Source organism: Camelus ferus, chromosome 19, assembly GCF_009834535.1.
Source record: "Camelus ferus isolate YT-003-E chromosome 19, BCGSAC_Cfer_1.0, whole genome shotgun sequence".
NCBI classification, from domain to species: Eukaryota; Metazoa; Chordata; class Mammalia; order Artiodactyla; family Camelidae; genus Camelus; species Camelus ferus.
This window is the reverse complement of record NC_045714.1, coordinates 34,170,707-34,193,506: the sequence shown is the minus strand read 5'-3', so window position 1 is coordinate 34,193,506 and position 22,800 is coordinate 34,170,707. Positions and strand designations below refer to the sequence as shown.

The 22,800-nt window shown below is 45.6% G+C and overlaps 1 protein-coding gene and 1 long non-coding RNA gene across 6 annotated transcripts; one reads left to right on the top strand and one right to left on the bottom strand.

Annotated features, from left to right (window-relative positions):
• Nucleotides 1–662: 662 nt before the first annotated feature.
• On the bottom strand, nt 663–19,793 carry NSFL1C (NSFL1 cofactor). 5 transcript variants are annotated; one of them, XM_032462002.1, is made up of 11 exons: nt 19,598–19,759; nt 17,125–17,222; nt 13,396–13,521; nt 12,104–12,178; nt 10,072–10,077; nt 9,331–9,496; nt 8,596–8,688; nt 7,459–7,568; nt 6,917–7,054; nt 2,216–2,380; nt 663–1,067 (listed from the first exon to the last, which is right to left on the bottom strand). In XM_032462002.1, the coding sequence occupies exons 1-11, from the start codon at nt 19,700–19,702 to the stop codon at nt 905–907; spliced, it is 1,245 nt and encodes a 414-aa protein (XP_032317893.1). In that variant the 5' UTR covers nt 19,703–19,759; the 3' UTR covers nt 663–904. The 5 variants fall into 5 exon arrangements, with proteins under 5 accessions (XP_032317893.1, XP_032317895.1, XP_032317894.1 ...); XM_032462004.1 differs by lacking the exon at nt 13,396–13,521 and having other exon boundaries at nt 19,598–19,793; XM_032462003.1 differs by lacking the exon at nt 10,072–10,077 and having other exon boundaries at nt 19,598–19,758.
• On the top strand, nt 10,739–12,480 carry LOC116657983. Its single transcript, XR_004313183.1, has 3 exons — nt 10,739–10,857; nt 12,045–12,228; nt 12,352–12,480. It is a non-coding gene; the product is annotated as an uncharacterized LOC116657983 (long non-coding RNA).
• Nucleotides 19,794–22,800: the final 3,007 nt, after the last annotated feature.

Sequence of the window (22,800 nt, the reverse complement as noted above, 5' to 3'; positions counted from 1 at the left end):
TTCTTCACTATGTGACCTGCCATGCATCATCAGTGCTCAGTGATATTTTGATTCTGTTTCTCTTTCAGGCCATGATACCCTGACTGTGACCTCATCTGGATTGCCACTAGCTGTTTCCCAGTAAAAAGATGCCCTATCTCCTCCGAGGCAGATTTCTGCATGTGGAGTAAATAAAGCAAGGACAGAGCAGCCCGGATGATGAGGGGTGAAAGGGCTGGGGCAGGCAGGTATAGTTAGAATCTCAACTGGCTAAGGCCTGGGGAGCGTATATTTCCCAGGGTGTGAGCGAAAGGCGCACAGGGAAGTAATTATTTTCACCTGAAGGAGTTGACCCTATAGCTCTGACCCCACACTTAGGGGACTCTTGTTGCTGCCCAGTTTTATCCATGTAAGGGATCTGCTCTTGTGAAAGCGAGTGGATGCAAAGTCGTCTTCTCTAAGTCCCCCACTCCCTCCCCTACAGAGGGGAGATCTTCCACTAGTCACCCTGGGGGTGGCGGGCAGACGCATGTGGATGGGTGTTGTGTGCCCTATGTAATTTTTACGCAGAGAGGATGGAAGGAAGGCACCTCCCCACACACCCTAAACATAAATATGACTTTAAAGCAATTGAAGCCTGCACTGACTGTACAGCTGTTCCACTGTACAACATGCTGGTGACATTCCTTCAATTTTTTTGGTTATTTTTATTTTTTCTTTAAAGTCCATTGATCGTCACAAAAAACCAGGAAATGCAACTAAGGAGAAAACAAATGTCCAACTGAGATCTAAGAACCCAGAGCTACGGAGGAGGCGTGGCACTGGACTGCTGGGTGTGCGGGAGGGGGTGGAGGGGCGGTCCCCATGGGGCAGCTGGCCGCGGGAGACACAGGAGGGAGATGAGGTTGCCGGTAGGGCCGGGCGGTTATGTTAACCGTTGCACGATGACGGCGTTGAGCAGGTTGGCTTCCTTCAGGGTCTGGCTCTCATCAGCCAGCTCTTTGTTTGGGAAAGTAGTCATGAGGACAAAGCTGGTGGCAGCCATGGCCGGCCGGGCATCCACGATGAAGAGTCGGATATCGCTGATCCTGGTGGAGTGGGATTGAGCGGGGAGGTGCGTGAGCAGTGTCCTTCTCTGCTGGCCACGCTGCCCACGCCCTGCAGGCTGCCTCACATCCTCAAGTCCCCTCCCAGGCCCACCCTTCTTTACAGAGGCCAAAGCTCTCATTTGGAAGCACAGGGGCTCATGTCATTCCCTCCCACCCAAAACCCTTCACGAGTGCTCCCATTTTCCTTGGCATAAACACCAATCTCCTGACTAGGGTCCCAAGGCCTGTCTAATTTTATACCACCTCCTTCACCCATTCTCCTACCTCCCCACTTCTGTTCTTTATCGTGCTCTGCTCCCTGCACACATTTGGGCTCCTCTTCCTACAGGCTTCTCTCTCTGCCTGATCCCTTTCCTGTAATCCTTATCAAACTTGTTTCACAACTAGCCTCACATGAAGCCTGTCTGCACTCGAGGACCGGTGAACCACTCCCTGGGCCCTGCATGTGGCTTCTGGTTTGTATGGCCTATGACTGATGTAACTGAGACACTGCTATTCTAGAAAAAGGAGCTGCTAAATATCTTCACTGGCAACAGTCCGGCCCTGCTATCTGTGCCTCAGTTTCCTCGTCTTTACATGGGAGAGGCACGCTTGCTTTGATCCAGCCCAGATGATCTGAGATAGTAGAACAGGTATTCTAGAATTCTCAAAGTTCAGACCTAGACGAGACCTTAGTAGCCCAGTGGTTTTCAGAGGCCACTTGTGGGGAGAGAGGTAGAGGAGGCCAGGTGGGTGGGATGCTGGCACTGTGTCCTCTCTCCCCTCCATCAACCACAGCAGTTCAAATTTTATGTGTTCTGCACTTGGGCTTTAGCATGAAATTCCTTTCAACAGATAGTTTGGTGGCTAAAAAAAGAAACCCTTGAGGAATCCAATCCCATAATCAGACTTAGAGACTGGGAATGAGCCCCACCGGAGGCAAGTGAGCAGTCACTGGCCACACAATGGAAGAGTGGGGACCAAACCAGAGGCTTCACTTACATACCTGCCCATCCAACTGCCTCCTTTGGGGAAAGCATGGAGTGCCTGCTGGTGTTTAGAAGGAAGAACTGCTCCCTGCTTCTCACCCACTTGTGGGAGTTTTGAGGACCCTCCCAGAATAACCTAGGTCACGTAACTCCCAGTACCTGTGGCTGTGGTTAAACTTCTGCACCAGCCTCCCACCGTCGGCAAGCCGTATTTGGATGTTTGTGGTAGGCTGTGACTCATCGATTGAGATAGAAGAGCTAGCTTTGGCTTCATTTTCTGCCTGTTGGGCTGGAGAGCTGGTATTCAACACCTGGGGGGAAGTGCTGAGGAGAGAGGATTGCATCAGGCTTGAATGGAAACAAGGCCCCAAGAAGAAGAAATAGGATTTCTGAAATCCTTTGAAAGACTTTTACTGAGCATTCATTTCATCTGGCACTCTGCTTGCTGCTGCTGATAGAAGGAGTGACCAAGACACAATCCCTGCCCTCATGTAACTTACAGCTAGGGCAGAATGCACCTCCAACCCCGAGTTACTACCTGCTCCCCAACTCCTGGAGTTGGGCAAATCACCAACACTCTTCTTCCTTGGTGTTCACAACTGAACAAGGGCTTGAAGGGAGGAAAGCAGTATGGACTATGGCCTGGGCTGGGAGACACTGGGACCTGAGGGCTGGAGGACCCAACGGATCAAATGAGTTTTAGTCTTAATGAGAGAGGCCAAGGGCAGAATGGGGAGGGGGCATTCCAGGTCTGCAGCTGAGGCAGGCTTGACACAGCCTGGCAACTGACCGTTGTAATGTAAGGGACAAGTCCAGACCCTTTTCCTTTGATGGAATTTTCAGGCCTGCATGCCCTAGTGCAACCTCACTCTTGTGAGCATCTCATAATCAGCTGTCAGCTATCAGGAGGTGGCAGAGATTTCCAGGAGGCCAATTAAGTGCCTGGTACTGCAGGGAGTAATTACACAATATGAACAGGACATGGTGCCTGCTGCCGTTTAAGAGCTCAAATCTTGGAATGAGATGGACCAAGGTTTGAATTCACCCACTAATTACGGTGGTGTTGGGCTAGTTATTTAAGTTCCCTGAGTTTCAGTGAGGGTAGTAATGTGGTTCTTTAACAAGAGTTAAGGCTACCTGCCTTGCTCAGATTTTGTGAGGATTAAAGAGAACTACATAAAGCACTCAGGGTGGCTGACAAACACAAAAAGCAAATGAACTCCTAATTCTCTGCAGCAGTTTGGAGGCTTCATCTCTCTCCTATAAACCATCTTTGTGTTCACTCTCAGCCTTTCTCTTAGCAGATGCCCTGGCCTAGACCTTTGCAGAGTACAGAGGCCATCAGGTGAGAGCTCCCTCACTTCCTCCCAAAGCCTCTAATTAGATCACTTCCTACACCTCACTCCTCCCTCTGATCTTTACAACCTAAAAAGGGTATTTGTAGCAAATCCAATTCAAAGCGCTTTCCTAGTGGTTTCCCTGGGACCCCAATCCCTTGATATATCTCCAGGAATATTTTGGTAATGTCATATATTATACCAGCAGCATCACAGGCCACTAACATATTAAAGGTCTTAAGAGATCGTGCAGTTAAGGCAAACTTATTTGACCACCAAGTCCTTTTTTCATGTTACACTTAACCTCCTGCAGATCATTTCATGGAACACAGTTCGTGAGATGCTGTCACAGAACATATAATTAGCAAGGAAGAACCAAAAAGTGAACTCACTCTTTTCTGTGCATGTGAAAAATGTGGGCTTAAAAGAATTACAAAGTGGAGCTCAGAAGAGAACCCTGGCCACATTTACTGGCTGGGAAAGGAGCTTCTTCTATGTATCAGCCTCAGAGCATGTGGGCCCAAATGTGAGCTGAGACACAGATAAATTATACCACCACAGGCTGGAAGAGATGCTTGGACATAGTGGGAAGTTAAATGTTACAGCTGTAAATGCCTAAGATCTTCTTTGTCTATTCATTAGTCTTATGGGCATTAGGTCAACTCTCTATTTAGACTCTAGGCAGCCTATCCCTCAACTGTTTATAACAATCCAAGTACATGACAGGTACTCACTGAGGCTACTGGCTGCCAGAAAGGCCTGAATGAGAAAGAAGCTGAGTCACCTGACTGCTCATTTTGTAGTAGGACTAAATTGGGCACTAAGGTGCTTTCTGCCACAATGATGAGTCCTAAGACCCTGCCACCGGCTTTACAAAGATGACCACCACAGAAAGCATGGTGGGCAGCTGAAGCTCAGCCCTCGCAGCAGTGACACCCCCACCGTCACTGCACTACTGGTGTTTGCTACTCAAAATCAAATAAATGCAGTCTTCCCAATCTTCAGATTAGTTTCCACCCAAGCAAATGCAAAACCTAAAACAAAAGTTTCATACAACTGAAAAAACTTTTTCAAATTTTTGAACTGAGAACAATCTATTCTTTCACTTTATTTTTCCAGATAATTAAAGAAAAAACCCAGGATTTACTGATTTTTGAGGCAAACTTGAGAAAATTTTCCTAAACTTTTGCCTTCCTGATCATTTTAGTTAACAAAATGACAATGAAAAATATAGCAAAATTTATTGAAAAAATTTAAAAAGCTGTCCATCTGGTTTAGATTGAAAAGCTAAAGTCCCACCTCTCTTAGCTATATAAAACTTTTTTTTTAGCTCATTTTTCATAAAAAGCCAGAAATGAAATAAAATCAAAATGGAACTGGCAATGAACATTTATTTAGCTGGCAAATCACATCCCATTACCAAGCCCTGTCATGACTTGCTATTCATCCCCCACACTAATGAAGAATTTATTCCCATCCTGCTAAAACAGACCCTTAAAAATATTTAATTTTTGAGATGTGGAATCTCACACACATAAAAGAATTAGACTTTCTAAAAGCAGAAGCATTTTCTGTTAGTAATATAAAACCAGACAAACTCAAACTGCATGGTGTTCTGAGCCTTCCCTGTAACTGCTGGTGGGTGAAAAAAGGATACATTTTTGGAGGGCAATCTGACATCATCTTAAAAGTATGAAGATCTTTTGAAGCAGCAATTTTACTTCTAGCTCAACATTGAGGAGTATACAAAGATTTAATTAGAGATATTCACTGTAATGCTGCACATAACACTATTTATAATACTGCTTCTAATGTTTAATGGCAGGGACTGGTTAAATTATGGCACATATATAGGACAGAAAATTATGTTAGCATTAGAGATAATATTGTAGAAATACATTTATTGATACGGAATGGAAGGCGTAATACACTGACCAGGCCAAACAGCAGGTGATAGAACAGCATGTTTACTTACATGCGCACATACACAAGACATCTATGTACATTCATTAAGACTTAGAAGGATATTTCCCAGATCCTAACTGGATATATCTGGCTGTTAGATTTAGGGATAGTTTTTATTTTCTATCTGTATTGTCTATTTTTTTTTTTTAAGATAAATTCTTCATTTTAACAAGAAAAGAAAAAAATTATCTGGTGCTCCACAAAGCTTACCACAGCTGACAGGGAAGTCACAGATGGACCATTCTGGGAACAGCTGTCTCGGACGAACCCATAGGCCCCACTGTGGTAGCTAAAGTGATGTGAGCAGGGTGGACTTAACTATTTTGGCTCTGGTAAATCACAATCTATTCGTCTCTAATGTTCTGAGCTATGACCCTTGCTCCTGATGAGGCATGAATGGCCAGCAGGGAGGTAGGGGATTCTAGAAGAGGGCCAGCCAGAAGCTCAAAGAGCACAGCTGTTGGCAGACCATGCTCTGATTCCTGTGGATGGTGGTGAGGTGAGCAAGGGTAATGCCTAGCTCAAGAGCTGCCAGAGCCAGGTCAGAGAGGGTGTCTTGCTGTGCAGGAGTGTTGGAAGGAATGCCAATCAGAAGGCCTGGTTCTAGTCCTGGCTCCACCACATATCAGTCATGCACCCAAGGGTAACCCTTAAAGTCCAAAAGCTTTAGCTTTCCCTTTGCAAAACAAGGATTGTACTGGTAGGGAGGGTCACTATACTCCGAGTGCCTCTCATGGGCACAGATCCCTCTGAAGAAAATTGACCAAGTGACCCCATGACCATGGCCAAAGCTGAGTGGGCCCCTGAGAGAAGGCTGCCTGCCTATGGGTTGGTCAAGGATCTGGTGAGAGAACCCTGCCTACCAGAGCAATAGTAACCATCAACCAATCAGGTCCTATCAGGGGTTTGAATGAAAGATGGAGATAGTGGCAGAGGACACAAAGCAAAAAAAGTCACAGGGAGTGACAGAGTGTCAGGCAGGGCCAAAGAAGCAGAGATAAGAGCTACCATAATGGTAGAGCAGCAGCCTGCACAGGGGCAACGATAGCCCTGGGCTTCCCTGGATCCTGGACAATGCTGCTGCGAGGCTGGCTGAGCAGAATAGTCCAAGACTCCTTACTCCCTCTGAAGCCCCATTTCAGGTGACCTGAATGTGTGTGTCTGTTTCAGCTTTAAAGCCATCAAGGAGATCACCCCTGCCCTGAACACCCTAGATTACTGACTCAAAGCAGCACTTTACTGCTTACACTGACTGCTCACCGTAGGGGCAGTGCTCTACGTGCTCCTCCCAACAGTAACTGAGAGGGTAAGGACTCTTAGTCCCACTTTTAGTTGAGCAAACTGAAGCTGTAAAGTCCAAGCTGTAAAGTAGAGATTTAAACTCCAGTCTGTTAATGCCAAAGCCCATGTTCTCAATACTCTTCCTTTCATAAAAATAAAATTTGAAGTACTTCATAATAAACAGTAAAGAGCTATATAAAGTGAGCAATACACAAGGTCCGCTGTGCCTGGAAGGAGTGACCCACACAGTCCCGCTCCCACCTGTGTGTCTCCTTACCTGCCCAGTTTCTGACCCTCGCCAGTGAAGGCTTTGAAGGCTCCCTTGGGCTTCACGAAGTCCTCATCCCGATGGTCCTCCATGTCCAAGTTCACCTGCCCACCATGAGCTAACCTCCGCAGCTCTGCTGGCACCTCTCTGAGGGAGAAAAGGCAATGCTAGGGCCCACATACAGCAGGATGGGGATGACATTGATGGGTGCAAAGGGAGAAGGAACTTCTCAGCTCCAACAGTGAAAACTGCTGGGCCTCCACAGGAAGTCAGCTACTCTAGTGGCTACCTGTCTGCCTCCACCTTCTCTCATACCTGTTCAGAGTCATAGCAGAGACCTGTATCTTATTTTATGACTTGGCTCTGTCATAGGCCCAAAGGGGAAAGTAGAGACACAGGGTTTTTGGAAAAGATCTGTGAATCTGTATTTGAACTGTGCTAAATCTGATTAAAATTCTAAACTTCTTAAATAAAAAACTTTTGATCAGCTTCTTTCCCATCTGCCATCTCACTCAGTGATATGGAACCTGGAGAAGGGTTTTTCTGCTCACCCTCTGCGGATAGACTCCAGAAACTGGGCATTGGATGGGTCTTGGTAGCTTCTGAGTTCACCATTGTCCAGGCTGAATCCACTCTTCCAGAGTTTCAACACTACATGGACCTGTGACAACAGGAGGTAAGCAGTCCATACATTGTCAGGAACCTGGCAAGCACACCAGTGTGAACCTGCAAATTAGCGAGTTTTTACTATTTTACTGTGTTATTATTAAAACACACAGACAGACAAACATACACATACAAAAGGAGATCAATCAACAACCAACAAAATGAATATTAACCTAAAATAAGCAGGTGACATGGCACAGGTTGAGAGCATGAGCTTTGATTTAAGCAGACCTGGGTCTGCATCGTAATTTTGCCACTCACTAGCTAAGTGGCTCTGAGGCTTCCTTCTCTGTAGGGTTGCCAGTGTGCTCGGCACAAAGCTTGTGCTCAACTGAACTACTATGGCAAAAATTATATGTACTCTGCAGTCATTAAAAACAGTATGGGCGATTTCTGTTAACAACTCCCTATACATATCCACAGAAAAGAGTCCAAAGAACTAAAAACCAACATTACCAGCTGCTGCCTCAGGAAGATAGGATTTTTATTTTTTCTTGCTTGACTTTATTTTAGGATAAACCCCCAAGTGATTAAAAACAAATACATTATGGAAACTAATGGTCACAAAAAACTCAAAATTGTCTCTACGGTATGGTTACACTTATTGTAGGAGGGGACCCCTATGCATAGGACTGGACAATAGCAAGAAAAAATTTTAAAAGTCATGTTTCAGGCCTCCTTGGGTGGTCTGAATTCCAAGTTCTTTAGCCATGTCCACACTACCAGAGAACCTTGGAATCACTATCCCTCTGCCTGAGATACATGGAATGCTCAGAAAACCCTTCCATTCATTCATCTGCTTTGCCCACCCTTTCTCATGAGCCCCTCCACTCCCCACCCAGCCAGATGAGAGATGCCTTTGATTCTCAAGTAGGCCTTTCTTTCCATTCACAAACCACAGCAAAGGTGCTCTTTTTTCCTTTTCAGAGGCTGCTGATTCACATGTAACATGGGACCAATTTCTTCTAAAAAATGATAAAACAGTCCACGAGCTTTCCTAGAAAAGTTATATGCACACTCACATCTTGGCCGGAATGCCGCCTCCTTTCTCCTGCCACGTAGGCAGACTCTTCCTCTGGTGCTGCTCCAAGGCGGTAGCCACCACCTGCAAATGGCTATAAAAGATAAGTTCATAAACCCGAGAAGTGGGTCAACAGCGATCAGGTTACTAAGATACAATGATGTTATCTCAAGCTCGTTAACTACTAGATGTACTTTCTCTGGGTAGCAAACTCAGAGCTACAGGGCCAGAAAATAAAGGTTGAAGAATTAAATGGCCAGGATTGGGGTGAAAACTAAAGGTGGGCAGGCAGGGGGCAGGGTGCTTGGCTAAAGGGAATGACTGTTACTAAGTTCTAGTTAATTATGACCATGTTGGAATCTAGGTGCAGAATAACACCAAAAAAATCAATTTTCTGATTTTTCCAAAGAAAACAGAAATCAAGATTCAACGTAAAACAGGTGGCTACTGATTCTATTAAAACAAAAATAAAGCAAAACACTAAGTCAAGTTGGTCAGGCCAAATAAAACATGTCTGCAGGACCTGATCCAGACCACAGATCACAGGTTTGAAAACTTTGCCCCAAATCTTGATTTCATGTTAAAGGGTAAGAGAAACTGCACTGCTCTTCCACATACGAGAAGTGAGCAAATGAAAAACAAAAACAAATTTAGTCACTACTGGGGTGAGAAAGGCCTCCTTCCCTGCTCTGGAACCTCAGCCCTATGGACACAGACAACGACCCGCTATGCTCACTCTTGGTTTACTGGTCTCTCCAGGGCTCCTGGTCACTCGCTCCACGGCTACGGCTCCATGCTCCTTGGCACCTTTAAAGAGATCGTCCACCAGCTCGTTGGGACTTTTCTTCCTGGGAGGGCCAACAATCTGCTGTCCACTTCTCTCTGAGCCCCCAGCATAAAACCTGCGCAGAAAATACACATCTAATACCAAATACACTTAGAAAACATGACTAGAGCACGTGCCAGACTCTGGGCTAAGAGCCGAGCACACTGAAGCAAAGGGTACAAATGCTCATCTTTAAGGAACTCACTGTCTAGTTGGGGACACATGTAAAGAGGCAGGCAGGCATACTGAAGTCAGGGGTCAGTCAGGGGTGCTCTGGGAACACTGAACTGGGGAGGACAGTCAAGGGTTCCTAGAAGGGAATCTTCTGGGCTGAATCTTGAGGATAAAGTTTTTATCAGGAAAAGAAATCAGGGAAGGGCATTCCAGGCATGCATGACAGCATGTTAGCTCTGGAGAGGGTCCCAGCTGGGAATTATCCAGCCAGTGGTCAGCACCTTTCCAGGAGATGGTAACTACGGTCACAGTCAGAAGCAGCTACCACTAGCAGCCCTGGTGGCAGTGGTGTGGTTAGTACAGGCAGCTAGGCTCCAGTGTTGGCTCTGCCAGAGTGACCTGGGCAAGCCGGTGCATTGAGCTGTGCCTCATTTTCCTTCTTTGAAATGAGAGGAAAAGACCACATGCCCTACCTACCTGCTCCTTAAGTCAAGGCCGAGAGGTTCAAACCAGCGATGTATGCAAAAGAACAAGCACAGAGTAATACACACATGTAAGGTAGTGTGATACAGAACCGAGAGCTCATCCAAGCCTCATCTCATCTTGCAACTTTTGTGACATAACACTGCGGGAACTGATGAGAGGGTACTGGAGAAAATCAGGGAAGCTCAAATACAAGCCCCAAGATACCCATACCAGGCTTTGCAATGGGCCAAACAAGGCTTGAGACTGTCAGCACTTCTTCTTCTTTTTTTTTTTTTTTTTACTGGGTTTGAAAACCTGCAGTCATGCAGCCTTGGCTAGCTGGCTCCTCCCCACTTATATTCACAGCTGGGTCAACAGCAAACCCCTGAGTGGAGAGAACTGAGAACCTTCAAAATTGAGTCAGCCTTTTATTTCCTGACATTCCTCAGGGAATGCCCAAGGCCTTGGCAGGGACAACAGCACCGGTATCATTAGGTCTGAAATGCTAAGGGACCAAGGAAGTAACAGGGATGTGAAATAAAAGGTTGTTGGCTAGAGGATGTGACAGGATGGGAGAAGGAGGAGGAGGTCACTAAGGGACTGAACATTCACTTACTTGATGACATTGCCTTTCATTCAAGGTGTGTTAAAACACTGAAATTTACATTTGTTCCTGAATCTTCAGTGTATCTAAATAGAAGGCTCTGAGACAGTGTAAAGGTCACCATATGGATGAAAATGGAGAACAAGATATAGGTAATTTCTCAGCCAACTTCCCAAAGAGTGACCAAAATGCAGGTAATTGCATTTCCATAATGGTTACTATCCAATGTTCCTTAGGAATGTTTCACAGACTGAGGCAGATTCCACGGAAAACCAAAACCCATGAAATGAGGCTGTAGCCAGTTCATCTTTATTCATTTCAGGTAGAAAAGGTTTGCTCAATGGACTGTAAGATTTTTATTAACGGATCTCAAAGCCTTGGCTTACAAAGTAGGAACCTGTGATAAAGAATGCTATAAAAATATTCATGCCCTTGACCCGGTATTTTCATTTCTAGAAACTTTTCTAATAATCTGAAATGAAGTCAGAGAGTAATACACAGAGATGTTCACAGCACTGATATTTACAGTGGTAAAAAAAATGTTACTGATGTAAACATTGGACATTCCATATGATGGATTATTACAGTCACTGAAAACACTTACGAAGAATCTTAATGACATGAAGAAGTATTTAACATGTAGTATTAATTCTACAAAAGCAAGAAACAAAATTATCTGACCTTCATGATGTGAGAATACAATAGAAACTAAGTATGTTTATACACAGAATCAAGACTAAGTGGAAATATGCCAGAATATTAACTGTAGTTACCAAATGGTAGACGAGTGTTATGTTTTTTTCATTACACTATTCTGTGTTTTCCACAATGGACACTAATTTTATTACAACATTCCTAAAGGTTAAAAACAAACAAAAAATAGTACTGTGTCTATATATGGGGAGAATATACATTTGTAAGCCTTTATTTTGCTCATTATGTGAGGTATTGCTTTTTCAATTAAGAAGAAAAAGCTGGAAGAAAATACAACAAAAATATTGATACCTGGTTACCTTTGGGTTTTAGTATTATGAATGGCTTTTTTCTCTACTGACTTATTTCCCTTGCCCTAATGTTCTTGAATAAACACACGCTATTGTAACAACTAAAAATGAAACAAAACTGGGGGAGGGGAGTGTATAGGTCAGAGGTAGAGCTCATGCTTAGCATGCATGAAGTCCTGGGTTCAATCCCCAGTACCTCCACTGAAACAAAACAAAAAATGAAAACAAACCCAGAATACTCCAAAAGGAGAAAAAAAAATATTAAGAGGACAGGGATCACTTCTAAGCTACAGGGAATGGGAAACTGTTTCCAGTATGTGTGTGACTAGCCCACAGCAGTAATGGCTAATGGTAACCGAGCATGTTTATTCTTTTAGGTGATATTTTTTACACATTATCATGGACTTTTCTGGACTGTGCCCCTGAACAGACTCACCTCTGACCCTCTTCCTCCTCCTCGTCCTCGTCCTGGTCATGAATGAGGTCTCTGAAAGATGTCACCCTATTATCGCTGGAGACACAGAAAGGAGCAAAATGATCTCAAGGGGGAGTTAAAGAAAGGTGAGCCCCATCATTATAGCTGCTAAGAGTTCATTTTTTTGGTGGGGCAGGAAGAAGATCTCTTGGAAGAGGGTTAACCTCTCAAGTTTATGTGCAAAATAATGTGGCATTTATTTATTCCAGGTCACACAGGACTGAGAGTACGTCAGCAAGTGTACCGTGAAGTAAAGGGGACTCCCGTTTAAGTTCTCCTGTCAGGGGGAGGGAACAGGGCAGGGTCTGTGCTACTTTAAAACCTACTGCTGGATTGTGGTTTGTATCATCTGATTTTTAAATGCTGAGGGAATGCCTGTGTGCCAGGCACAGAACTGGATGCCAGGTCTATAAAATGATCAGGCATACTTCTCATCCTTTAGTTGCTTACAGGCTAGTGGCACTTTGGCCAGGAAACCATCCATTAAATACTGTGCAATAGGGGCTGTGACAGAGGGAAGCACATGGGATGTGACAGCACAGAGTCTCTTGTTCTGGGTGAGGGTGGGGGGACGTCAGGAAAGTCTTCCCAGAAAAGCGCAACATTTGGACCAAGCGCTGAAGAACTGGTGGCGGATGGTCAATCAGGTGGCTAAAGGATGGGGGTGTGAGGTGGTGCTGGTGGGGAAAGGAGCTGTTTACTCCAGTTCAGTATTGAAGATTTATTTCAAAGAGACACTCAGAGGACAGAAAACATTCTGAGGTTCCACCAACCAGAAATGAGAGGACAAAGAGTAATCGATGTAGCAAGTACATTCCTGCTTGACTTAGCTGAGAGCAACCCCCTGGGCATTCCTTGATGCTCCACACAACACAGCTCAAAAGGATGCAAGTGATAAGATCCATATTAGTGCCCTAAAAGGCTAATTCCACTCATTAATCCTCCCAGGGGAGTTTTCCAGATGCTCAGCTTAGCAGCTATGGAAAAAAAATCCTCTATCTCTCCACTTTTCAACATCTTCAAATACACATGTGCATACTTGTTTGAGCAAACCACTTGCTCTGGCTAAGGGTTTGACTCTTGCCCCTGAAGTTCTTACACCTAGACTCCTGACAGTATCAAACACAGGCTCTGGTGTCCACATACCTGGTTCTGATCCCAATTCAGCCTCCCACCCTGGGACCCGGGGCATGCGAATGGAGTTCTCTAAGCCTTCATCTTCTCAGGTAAAAATGGAGACAATCAGCACCAACCTCATGGTCTGGCTGTGAACAGTCAGGGTGCCAATGCACTGTGTAGCACATTTCAAGTACTGCTCTTGGGCAGTGGTTCTCAAAGTGCTGGTCCTTGGACCAGGAGCATCAGCATTACCTGTGAAACTGTGAGAAATGCAAATTCTCAGGACCCACCGTAGACTTCCTCAATCAGAAACTTCAGAGGAGTGTCTAGTAATCTGGTTTCAAGGAGTTCTCCAAGAAATTCTGATGCATGCTCACATCTGAGAACCACTGCTCTCTCTGGAGTAATGCTCTGAGAGTTGGCTTGACTGTATGGGTGTCCTGGGGACATTACCAGTTTCAGAATACTTTGTCTTAATATCCTCCAAAAATTGGCAAAATATCTTAGAAATTTCAATTGTTCAGCATCAAAACCCTACCTCCCAGGTACCCTGAAGTGGCATCAAAGTCCTTGGTCAGATCACATTTCTGCAGTGACAGAAATGTGGTATCTGCACTGTCCAATATGGAAGCCACTAGTTACATGTGGCTATTGAGCATCTGAAATTCAGTAAGTGTGAATGAATAACTGAATGTTTGTTTTATTTAATTTTAATGATAAAACCACATCGGTGGCTACTGGCTATCATATTAGACTGCAGTTTCAGAGAATCAGACAATGATAGTCCCTGAAATTCTAAGAAAGTATAGTTTTGTTGGATGAAAGAAGAAAAAGGAAGAAACTAACAGTCAATCTCTCGCTCAACCCTGTGCTAGGCACGTGGGTCGGAGGTACTAGACAGTGAGGCAGCTAGCAAGCGGCAGCAGACGCAGCTATGGACAAACCCGGGCTTGAACTTGCCATACCAGCAAATGTGCTATCACCCTTTCTAAGACTTAGCATCCTGACCTGTGAAGTGGTGAGCGCCTTACCTACCTCCACGGTTACTGAGGTATAAGAGGACATATACAAGACTATCTGGCAGAGCTACACAGATAGTGGGCGCTCCTGAAATACTAGCCCTCCCACTTCCAGGAACTTACAATTTACATAGGGAGAAAAATACTAAGGTAATAAAAAATTATCAGGAGAAGAGTTCAAAACAACACAGGAGAGATGTCATAGAGCAGTATGTGGATATGGGCCGTGATGGAGATCTGAGGAACAGGACTGGCTTGCTGCCTATGGGCTGGGGATGACCTGCTCAGTACAGAAGGTAGGGAGGGAGCTAAACCTGGAAGGACACAAAGGATCTGCACAGGTGGAAAGAAAGCAAGAGAATGGGCATATCCAGTCAGGTGAGATGCTCAAACAAAAGCAGAAGAACCAAGAATAAGATAGAGACACCAAAGAAATCAATTTGGCTGGAATAAAGACTTAAGAAATGAGGAAAAGGGGGTAAGATTAGGATGGCAGGTTCATGGCAAACTCTGGAAGATGCTGTAAGTCCACAGGGAGAGGCATTCTGGCTGAGAGCTGAATGCTGGAAGCAGCAACAGATCTGCATTTAAATCCTTGTTTTACTAGCGTGTGATCTTGGGAAGATGCCCAGCCTCGATGCCTTCATCTGTAAAATGGGAACAACAGCAGTACCCACCTCATAGGGTTGGAGCGAGGATTTAAAAGACGTATACATAAAAGCTTAACCCAGTGCCCGGCGCCTGGTAAGCGCTCAGTAAGTGACAGCTGTCAGTTATTACTGAGGAGCTGAGACTTTCTGCTATAGAAATGGTCAACCTTTTATGTCCCACAACCCTCTGAGAATCTGATAAAAGTTATGAATCTTCTTGCCAGAAAAGATATAACACATATACAAGTTCGTACCTACAATTTCAGGTAATTTATAGACCTTCTGACAGCCACTCCATAGATTCCTCCTAGGGGGCTCTGGGTCTCCATGTGAGGAACCCCTGTTCCAGAGCTAAAAGAGGAACTCACTCATTGGGCGCTGTGCCACAGCAGCAGTGACGACACGAAAGGGTATGCAAGACGGTGACAGTGGGGGGCGGGCAGGGAGAGCGGCAAAGTGTCCTGCAACAGTCAGGTCAAATGTGGGGGTGGGAAAGGCAGGCCCCACGTAGAATTCCTCTGAGGGGCGAGCACAAGCTTGGCTTCTCCTGAGAATGCAGTCAGCGTTTTCCTTCTGGACAAGGACAATGATGTAACAAACTGTGCCCTTCCTCTGTTTATTCCTTGGCTTCACCTAAGCCCAGTACCAAGACTGAGGCTTAACCAAAGCAAAAAAGCAAGACCTTTAGGCCTGCAAGTGTGTTCAGTTTTTTCACTCCCCTCAATCTTAATGTTAAACTGTTTCCTTGATTCTTTTACTTTCAAGTCTACTTCTTCACGTATGTACTTGTAGAATGGGACAGGGAACAAGTAAGAAAAGAACAGGGAAGATGAGAATGGATGCTAATAATGATAATAATAAAATGACAATAGCAGCTAACATGTTCTGTGTTCTAAGTGCTGTGTAAATATTAACTCATTTAATCTCCCATGTGGTAGGCATTACTATCGTTCCCATTTGACAGGTGAGGACAACTGAGGGACTGAGATGTTAGGTAACCTGCCCAGTCATAAAGCTCTAAAGTAGCAGAGCTGGGATTTGTACACAGGCAGTCAGGCTCCTAGCCCTAATAAACGACTGTCTTGATAAGACTTTGGATCCACCAGAGAAGACAGGTGTGAACATGTGACTGACATCAGAGGCTAGGTTTCAACTTCTCTTCCTCTGTATTTCCCTAACATCCCAACAGTAATCTGGGGTGGCTGTGAAAGACAAACCCCAGGAAATCACCCTCCTCTATCATCTATTAGCAGCTGCAAGAAGTGCCCTTACTCAATCAACCAGGTCCCAGGCAGTAATATCCTGATGTGGCATCACTGACACCTCACCTCAACTATGAATAACTATTGCCTATTACCACCTTTCTCTGGGAATGGAAGTAGGGAAAGAAGTTAAGGAAGCTATGAGAGCTGGCGTTAGCATGTCTTCTTGAAAAGGAGGAAATGAAGGAGGAAATGTAATTTAAAGCTCAGATACCCTCAGAGAGAAACACAATTTACCACTTCAGCGGTAAAGAAACACTACATCTGTATTTTCAGGTTGAATTCAAACCCAAATAAACTGTTCTGGTGAAAATATATACCAGAGTAGAAACAAATTAGGCTACAGCAGAGAGGGGATTTGTAGTTCAGACAGCTTTACAGGAAGAGGCCCTGCCTATCTCCCAGAATACCTGCACTGTCCCACTGTGGGAACCTCAGAGCCAGGGTGGCTGGGACAGGGATGCAAATGGGATCACAAAGGTTAATATCCTTTCATAAAATAAGACAAGGTTTATTTTCTCTAAAGTCTCCTTGATAGGGCAATGGGCATCCTAAAATATCCAAAGAGCCTTTCTAAAGTCATCTGGCCTACCCTTTTACATTTACAGCATCTAAGTCCTTTGGTTTCTACTTAAAAATTTCCAGAGATGGAGAAGCAACTCCTCACATTTCACTTAAGAGACCCCCAAAGAACTTAAAAGCAGGTTCTGTGGTTTCCTCAGGGGATCAGAAACCACACTCAGTTAAGAATTACGCATATCTCTACAGGAAAGGAACGAGTCTTGCAAGCAACTCCTACCCACCAGGCAGTCTGACTTTCTCACTCAAACCCACTGCTCCACATTCCCAGGTCTGAACCTTCTGTCAAGTCAAGAATAGCTCATCACTGCTGGAAGCACATCAATGTAGCAATAATTGAAACTGGCCCTTACCTGGGGGCTGTGCCTCTGGACACTGAACTGGGGGTTGCCTGCGAAATGGTCACAATGTCTTCGTCCCCTCCATCCTCATAAAAGCTCGCTAGGGCGATCTGAAACAGAGAGGTAGTAACTTGGGATCTTTAAACACTTCATCTAACACATCTCCTTTGAACACAAAGGAGCAAAGACACAAAGATATGGGCCACACTTACAAGGCAGTCTGTATCTGGGGGCCACAGAAAATCAGACCAAAAGGTAACGGCCCAACTATTAGTTTTCATATCACCTGAAACATGTTCCACCTGCTGCAGGGAAAAGAAGGCAAGAAGGAAGGTTGGAATGGAGACACTCCTCATTCTCATTTTATTAGGAAATGCGCTCTAGAGTAAAAGCAGCGTACGTTTACTGATCACTTATTTACGTGCCACATTGTTCCGAGTACAATCTACCTGTGTTACTCATTTAATCCTTAAAGAACCCTTTGTAGTTAGTGTTATTATCATCTCATTTTATAGCTGATAGAGAAGTACAGAGAAGTTAAGAAACTGCCCAAAGTTACACAGCTGGTAAGGAGTCGAGCCAGGCTTGATCCCAGGCAGTCTGCTCAGGCCCTTACTCTTAGCTCTTAGGTGATACCCAGGAGTTGGGGACTCTGAGATTGGTCCAGATTTCTACTTTTACTTTCTCTCTGAGGCCGTTTCCTAATCTGTGCAACAGGAGCAAAACCTGCAAAACCCTGCAAAAATGATCTATTAACATTTATGCACCGTCATGTCTTAGCTGTATACATACAGAAAAGATAAAGGAGTCTTCTAGCCCTTTGTGATTGAATGTTTCATGGACTCAATACATTGGTATTTACTAATCACTTGGCACAAAGAAATGAGAGCAGTGAAGTCTACAGAGATGAAAAAGACATGGCTCCTGTCCTCCAGGTCGCCACCTCATAAGAGGCACTGAGTTGCTGTGGGACATAACCAGCCTCCTAGGAGTAGTGTTGCTTCATGGGACATAACCAGCCTGCTGGAACAGTGGGTCTTCGCAGGACACAGCAGGGCTGCTAGGAGGCAGTGCGCTGCCAGTAGGGGATTGGGGGGTTCTACATTCAAGTCTGGCCCTGCCAGGCAAGTCATGTCGCATGCAGGAGCCTGCTTCCCCACCTAGAGCATGAGGAGACTGGGACTGATGACCTGCCAACTGTAACTATAACCAACTATAAGTCTTTCAGGCAGAAGCTGCATTTTGTACTTCTGTCCAACACAGAGGCTTCACAGTGTGTCTGTACAGGCATGATGCTCTACCTAACTCTTTTAATTTGGGGAAGCATATAAATGGTGGAGTCAGCAAACCCAGTTCAAATCCTAACCCTGACTGTGTGACCTTGGGCCTATCACTTGCCCTCAGAGCTTCCAATTCCTCATCTATAGTATGGAGGTAGTTTTTACTTCAGTGTTGCTAGAATTAAACGAATCATCATCTGAAAAGTGCCTGGCATATAGTGGCTAAAAGCCTGGACTCTGGCATCAGACAACTGAGTTCTAATGCCATCTCTTCCACTTGGTAGCTCATGAGACCCTGAGCAAGTTACTTAACCTCTCTAAACCTCAGCTTCAAAATGCAAGGGTTACCTAACTTAAGACACATAAATCAATTAGAGCAGCACCTAGCTCATGGTAGGTACTCAATAAATATTCATCATCATCATCTACCTAAGATGTAGGCTAGCCAAGAGCATTTATGCAATTCTTTCTCCAATTACTGAGTGCCTGTTATGTGTCAGGCGTTGTTCTATGCACAGGGGATTCAACAGTTTACAAAAACCCTTGCCTCGTATAGGATTAATGTCTTAACGTCTTCTTAATTAATAAATATTTAAGTATTTAAAGTGTATTTAACAAGTGCCAGTGACCAAACGATAAACTCCACGAGACTCCAATTTTACAGATGAGCTACTTAAGAGAGATGAGTAGGCTCCAACCTTTCGCCATCACCCAGAGGGAGATTCTCCCAGCAATTAGGTAGGAGGGGGCGTGGGCCAACTCCCGGTTGGGCTTCTCCCTCCACCTGCGGCCGGGGCTGCGGAAATGGAAATGAACACGCACCTCGTCCCCAGCGCTGCTCCACCCGGGAGCTGGTCAGTCCGGCCCGCCGGGCCCGCAGCCGAGACTCGGCGCGGCAGCCACGCCCCCAGGCTCACCCTGTCCACGCGGGTGGCGGCAATGCCCAAAGTCTCGCTGACTCAGGAGCCAAGTAGAAGGGGAAACTGAGGCTCGGCAGAGCAGGTCCGGGCCAGGGCTGGCCCGCGTTTTCGCCGCCCAGACCGAGCTGGAGACGCGTGGCAAGGGGCCCCAGGACCCTGAGGCCTGGGTCGGGCCGCGGCCCGGCGGGATGACTATGCGCTTCGGCCACCGCGGGCTTGAAGCGCCAGGGGTCCGCGCTCCGCAGCCCCCCGCCCGCCCGATGCAGTCCGCCTCGCGGCGCTTACCTGCAGGTCCCAGCCGGCCGACTCGAGGAAGAAGCGAGCACGGTCCTCCTCGGTGCCCGTCACCGCCACGAACTCCCTCAGCGCCTCCTGCCGCTCCGCCGCCATCTTCGCCCCGTGCGCTGCCCAAACTGCTCCGGGCGCCGCCGCACAGCCTCAGCCCAGCCGCCGCGTTCCTCCTGCCGGTTGACCCGGCTCAGCGGAGTGGAGCCCGTCCGCAGGCCCCGCCCCACGCGGTGCCTCACGCAAAGTCCTCCGTGCGGGAAACTCTGCCGCTCCGCGCCCTCTGGCGGCCAGAGCGCGGACCCGCAGTCTAATGGCAGGGATAGCAGCCAGGGGAGGATGAGAGGAGGGGCGGGTCTCCCACGTAAGTACCTGTGGAATGAAGAATCCCGAAACGAGTCAGGTTCACAATTATTCAGGTTCACAATCATTCCCTCACTTAATTAATTAATTAATTCGTTCATTTATTTACTTGTTCAAGTATTTATTAAGTGCTGTTAAGGGCCTGGTACTTTTTCCAGGGCTGAGGATCAGCAGCGAGCAAAACAAAGCCCCTGCCCTCTCGTTGCTCACATTTGAGGGGGGAAAAAACCGAAAGACCTTGAATAACAGGTCACTCCTGTCTCTCAACCCTTCCGTGGCCCCCCATCTCACTCTGTGTAAAAGACAAAGTCTCATGGCCTCTGTGAGGTCCATGAGCCAGCCCTCCATCTCACCTCCTGGGCTTCTCGTTGGCTACGTCTGATTCAGGCACAGTGCCCTTCTTGCTGTTCCTTGAATGCGCAGACATTTGCGTCAGAGCCTTTGCTGCCCCCTTTGCCTGGAACACTGTTCCCCTGCAGGTGGCAAGGTGCTCCCTCACTGTCTTCAGGCCTCTGCTCCCAGGGCCCCTTCTCAGACACAATCCCAGCTTGTAGGTCCTCAGCTTCTTTGCCCTCTTGCCTCTTGCCACCATGCCTGGGATGCTTCTCTCTTCCACTTTCCCTTGTCCTGCTCATCCTTCCCTTCTCAGTTTAGATGTCCCCTTCTCAAGGAGGCCTTTGTACATCCCCAGGCTCTATCAGACAGTCCCCAGTGCCTGCCCTCTGACACCATGTAAGTGTTTGCCTTCCCCAAGAGCCATGATCCCTGTGACAGCAGGACTATGACTGTCTCCTGCACAAAATGGCTCAAGAGCACACGTCCTGGACTCAACCTGGGGTTGAAACCTAGATATTACTGCTTATGTGATCTTGGGCAGATTATACCTCTAAGCTTGTTTCCTAATGTGTAAAATGGAGCTCTTTAAAGTAGCTACCTCAAAGGGATGTGTGAGGAATCATATTGAGGCGGGAAGCCCCATAAAAAAACAGGCAGGGCCCCCAAGCAGGGCCACTACTCTCATGGCAGCACCATCCTGTTCCCTGGCCCAGAGGCTCTATCTCACTTTTTGCCTCTGAAATGGCTTACTTACCCCTAAGATTCTATTGGTTCCCTGAGCTCACTTCTGATTGGTTATTTCCTTCACTCCTGATTGGTTATTACTCTCACTTCTGATTGGTCCACTTCCCTAACTTCTGGTTGGTCCATTTGTAGTACTTTATTTGCATGGAGCTCACTCCTGATTGGTTACTTCTCTCACTCCTGATTGGTCTATTTCTACAAAGCTTGTTCCTGGTTGGTCAACTTCTGTTATACTCTATTTGCATATGATGTTGCAAAGTGTAAAACTGGCAGCCTATAAAGGCCTGTGTCTAGAGAGAGGGTCCAGAGCTTCCAGTGGTAAGTTTTCTGATCCCGCTGGAGTTATTAAACCTGAGTTCTTTGAGTCTTTGCGTGGTGGTTGCTCTGTTGTGTTGATTCAGGTTGCTGTCACAACTGAGCTGTAACACCAAGCTGTAACACATTTTTCTGCAGTGATGTGAACTACTGTGAGCACTGATTCACACTTAGTAAGCCCCAGCAAGTGTTAGCTGTCATTTTATCTCCCATGATCTGTAGTCACTGGCATTAAACAGCCACTTAATGTCTCTGCTGAATTAATGAAGGAGTGAATAAATGAAACCTTGAGTAGCTGCATATCCAGGTGAGAAATCTGTATAGAATGCAGAACTCTGGATAGGATTTAAAATTTGACAAGGATAAAGGGCAGGTACTTGGACCCTGTCGACTGAAGAAAAGGCACAACTTAAAAGTTGAGAATTATGTTTTATTCATCAGACATTCTGAAGAATTTAAGCCCAGGAGGCAGCATCTCAGGTAGCGCTAAGGGACTGCTCTGAAGAGGTAGGGGAGGATCCAGGATATGTGACTTTTTGCAACAAAGACTAGGTAGTGGGGAAGATAAAAAGATTATTTTTTTTTAATTGAAATATTGTCAGTTTATGATGTGTTAATTTCTGGTATACAGCTTAGTAATTCAGTCATACATATAGATAGATAGATATTCCTTTTCATATTCTTCATTATAAGCTATTATAATATATTGAATATAGTCCCTGTGCTAAACAGTGGGACCTTGTTGTTTTATCTATTTTATCTATAGTACTTAGTATCTGTAAATCCTGAACGCCCAACTTATCCCTTCATCCTCCCTTTATTCCCCTGGTAACCATAAGTTTGTTTTCTATGTCTGTGAGTCTGTTATGTTTTGTAAATAAGTTCATTTGTGTCCGTTTTTTTTTTTTTTAAGATTCCATGTATAAGTGATAGCATATGGTGTATTTCTTTCTCTTTCTAGCTCACTTCACTTAGTATGACAATCTCCAGGTCCATCCATGCTGCTGCAAATGGCATTATTTTGTTCTTTTTTATGGCTTAGTAGTATCTCATTTGTGTGTGTGTGTGTGTGTGTATACACATCACAACTTCTTTATCCAGTCATCTGTCAATGGACTTTTAGATTGCTTTCATGTCTTGGCTATTGTAAATAGTGCTACTATGAACACTACGGTGCCTGTATGAAAGACTACTGTTAATAAAGAAAACCAGGTATCTCAAGTTAAGGAATTTAGCACTTCTCTATGTATAGGAAGAGTCTGGCTCATGGAAATCATTTGTTTGATATGCAAACTGGCCTTAGCTCTCTAGGGCCAGTTTCCTGTGCTTCCCATTCTGAGTCTCCTCAGGGGGCACCCTGGGGGTGGCTGCAGCGGCTGAGGGCTTGGCAGCAGGCGCCTTAGTTCCCTCAGGGCGCACCACTGGAGCAGCTACACTGTGATGTC

What these genes read in the sequence shown, in the direction of transcription:
- NSFL1C (XM_032462002.1), bottom strand. Translation starts at nt 19,702, where the DNA reads ATGGCGGCGGAGCGGCAGGAGGCGCTGAGGGAGTTCGTGGCGGTGACG. An exon ending in GGCGGCATTCCGGCCAAGAT is followed by an intron (nt 7,569 to 8,595) that starts GTGAGTGTGCAT and finishes CTGTTGTCACAG; the next exon opens with GTCCATGTAGTGTTGAAACT. An exon ending in AAGTTTAACCACAGCCACAG is followed by an intron (nt 1,068 to 2,215) that starts GTACTGGGAGTT and finishes CCACTCCACCAG; the next exon opens with GATCAGCGATATCCGACTCT.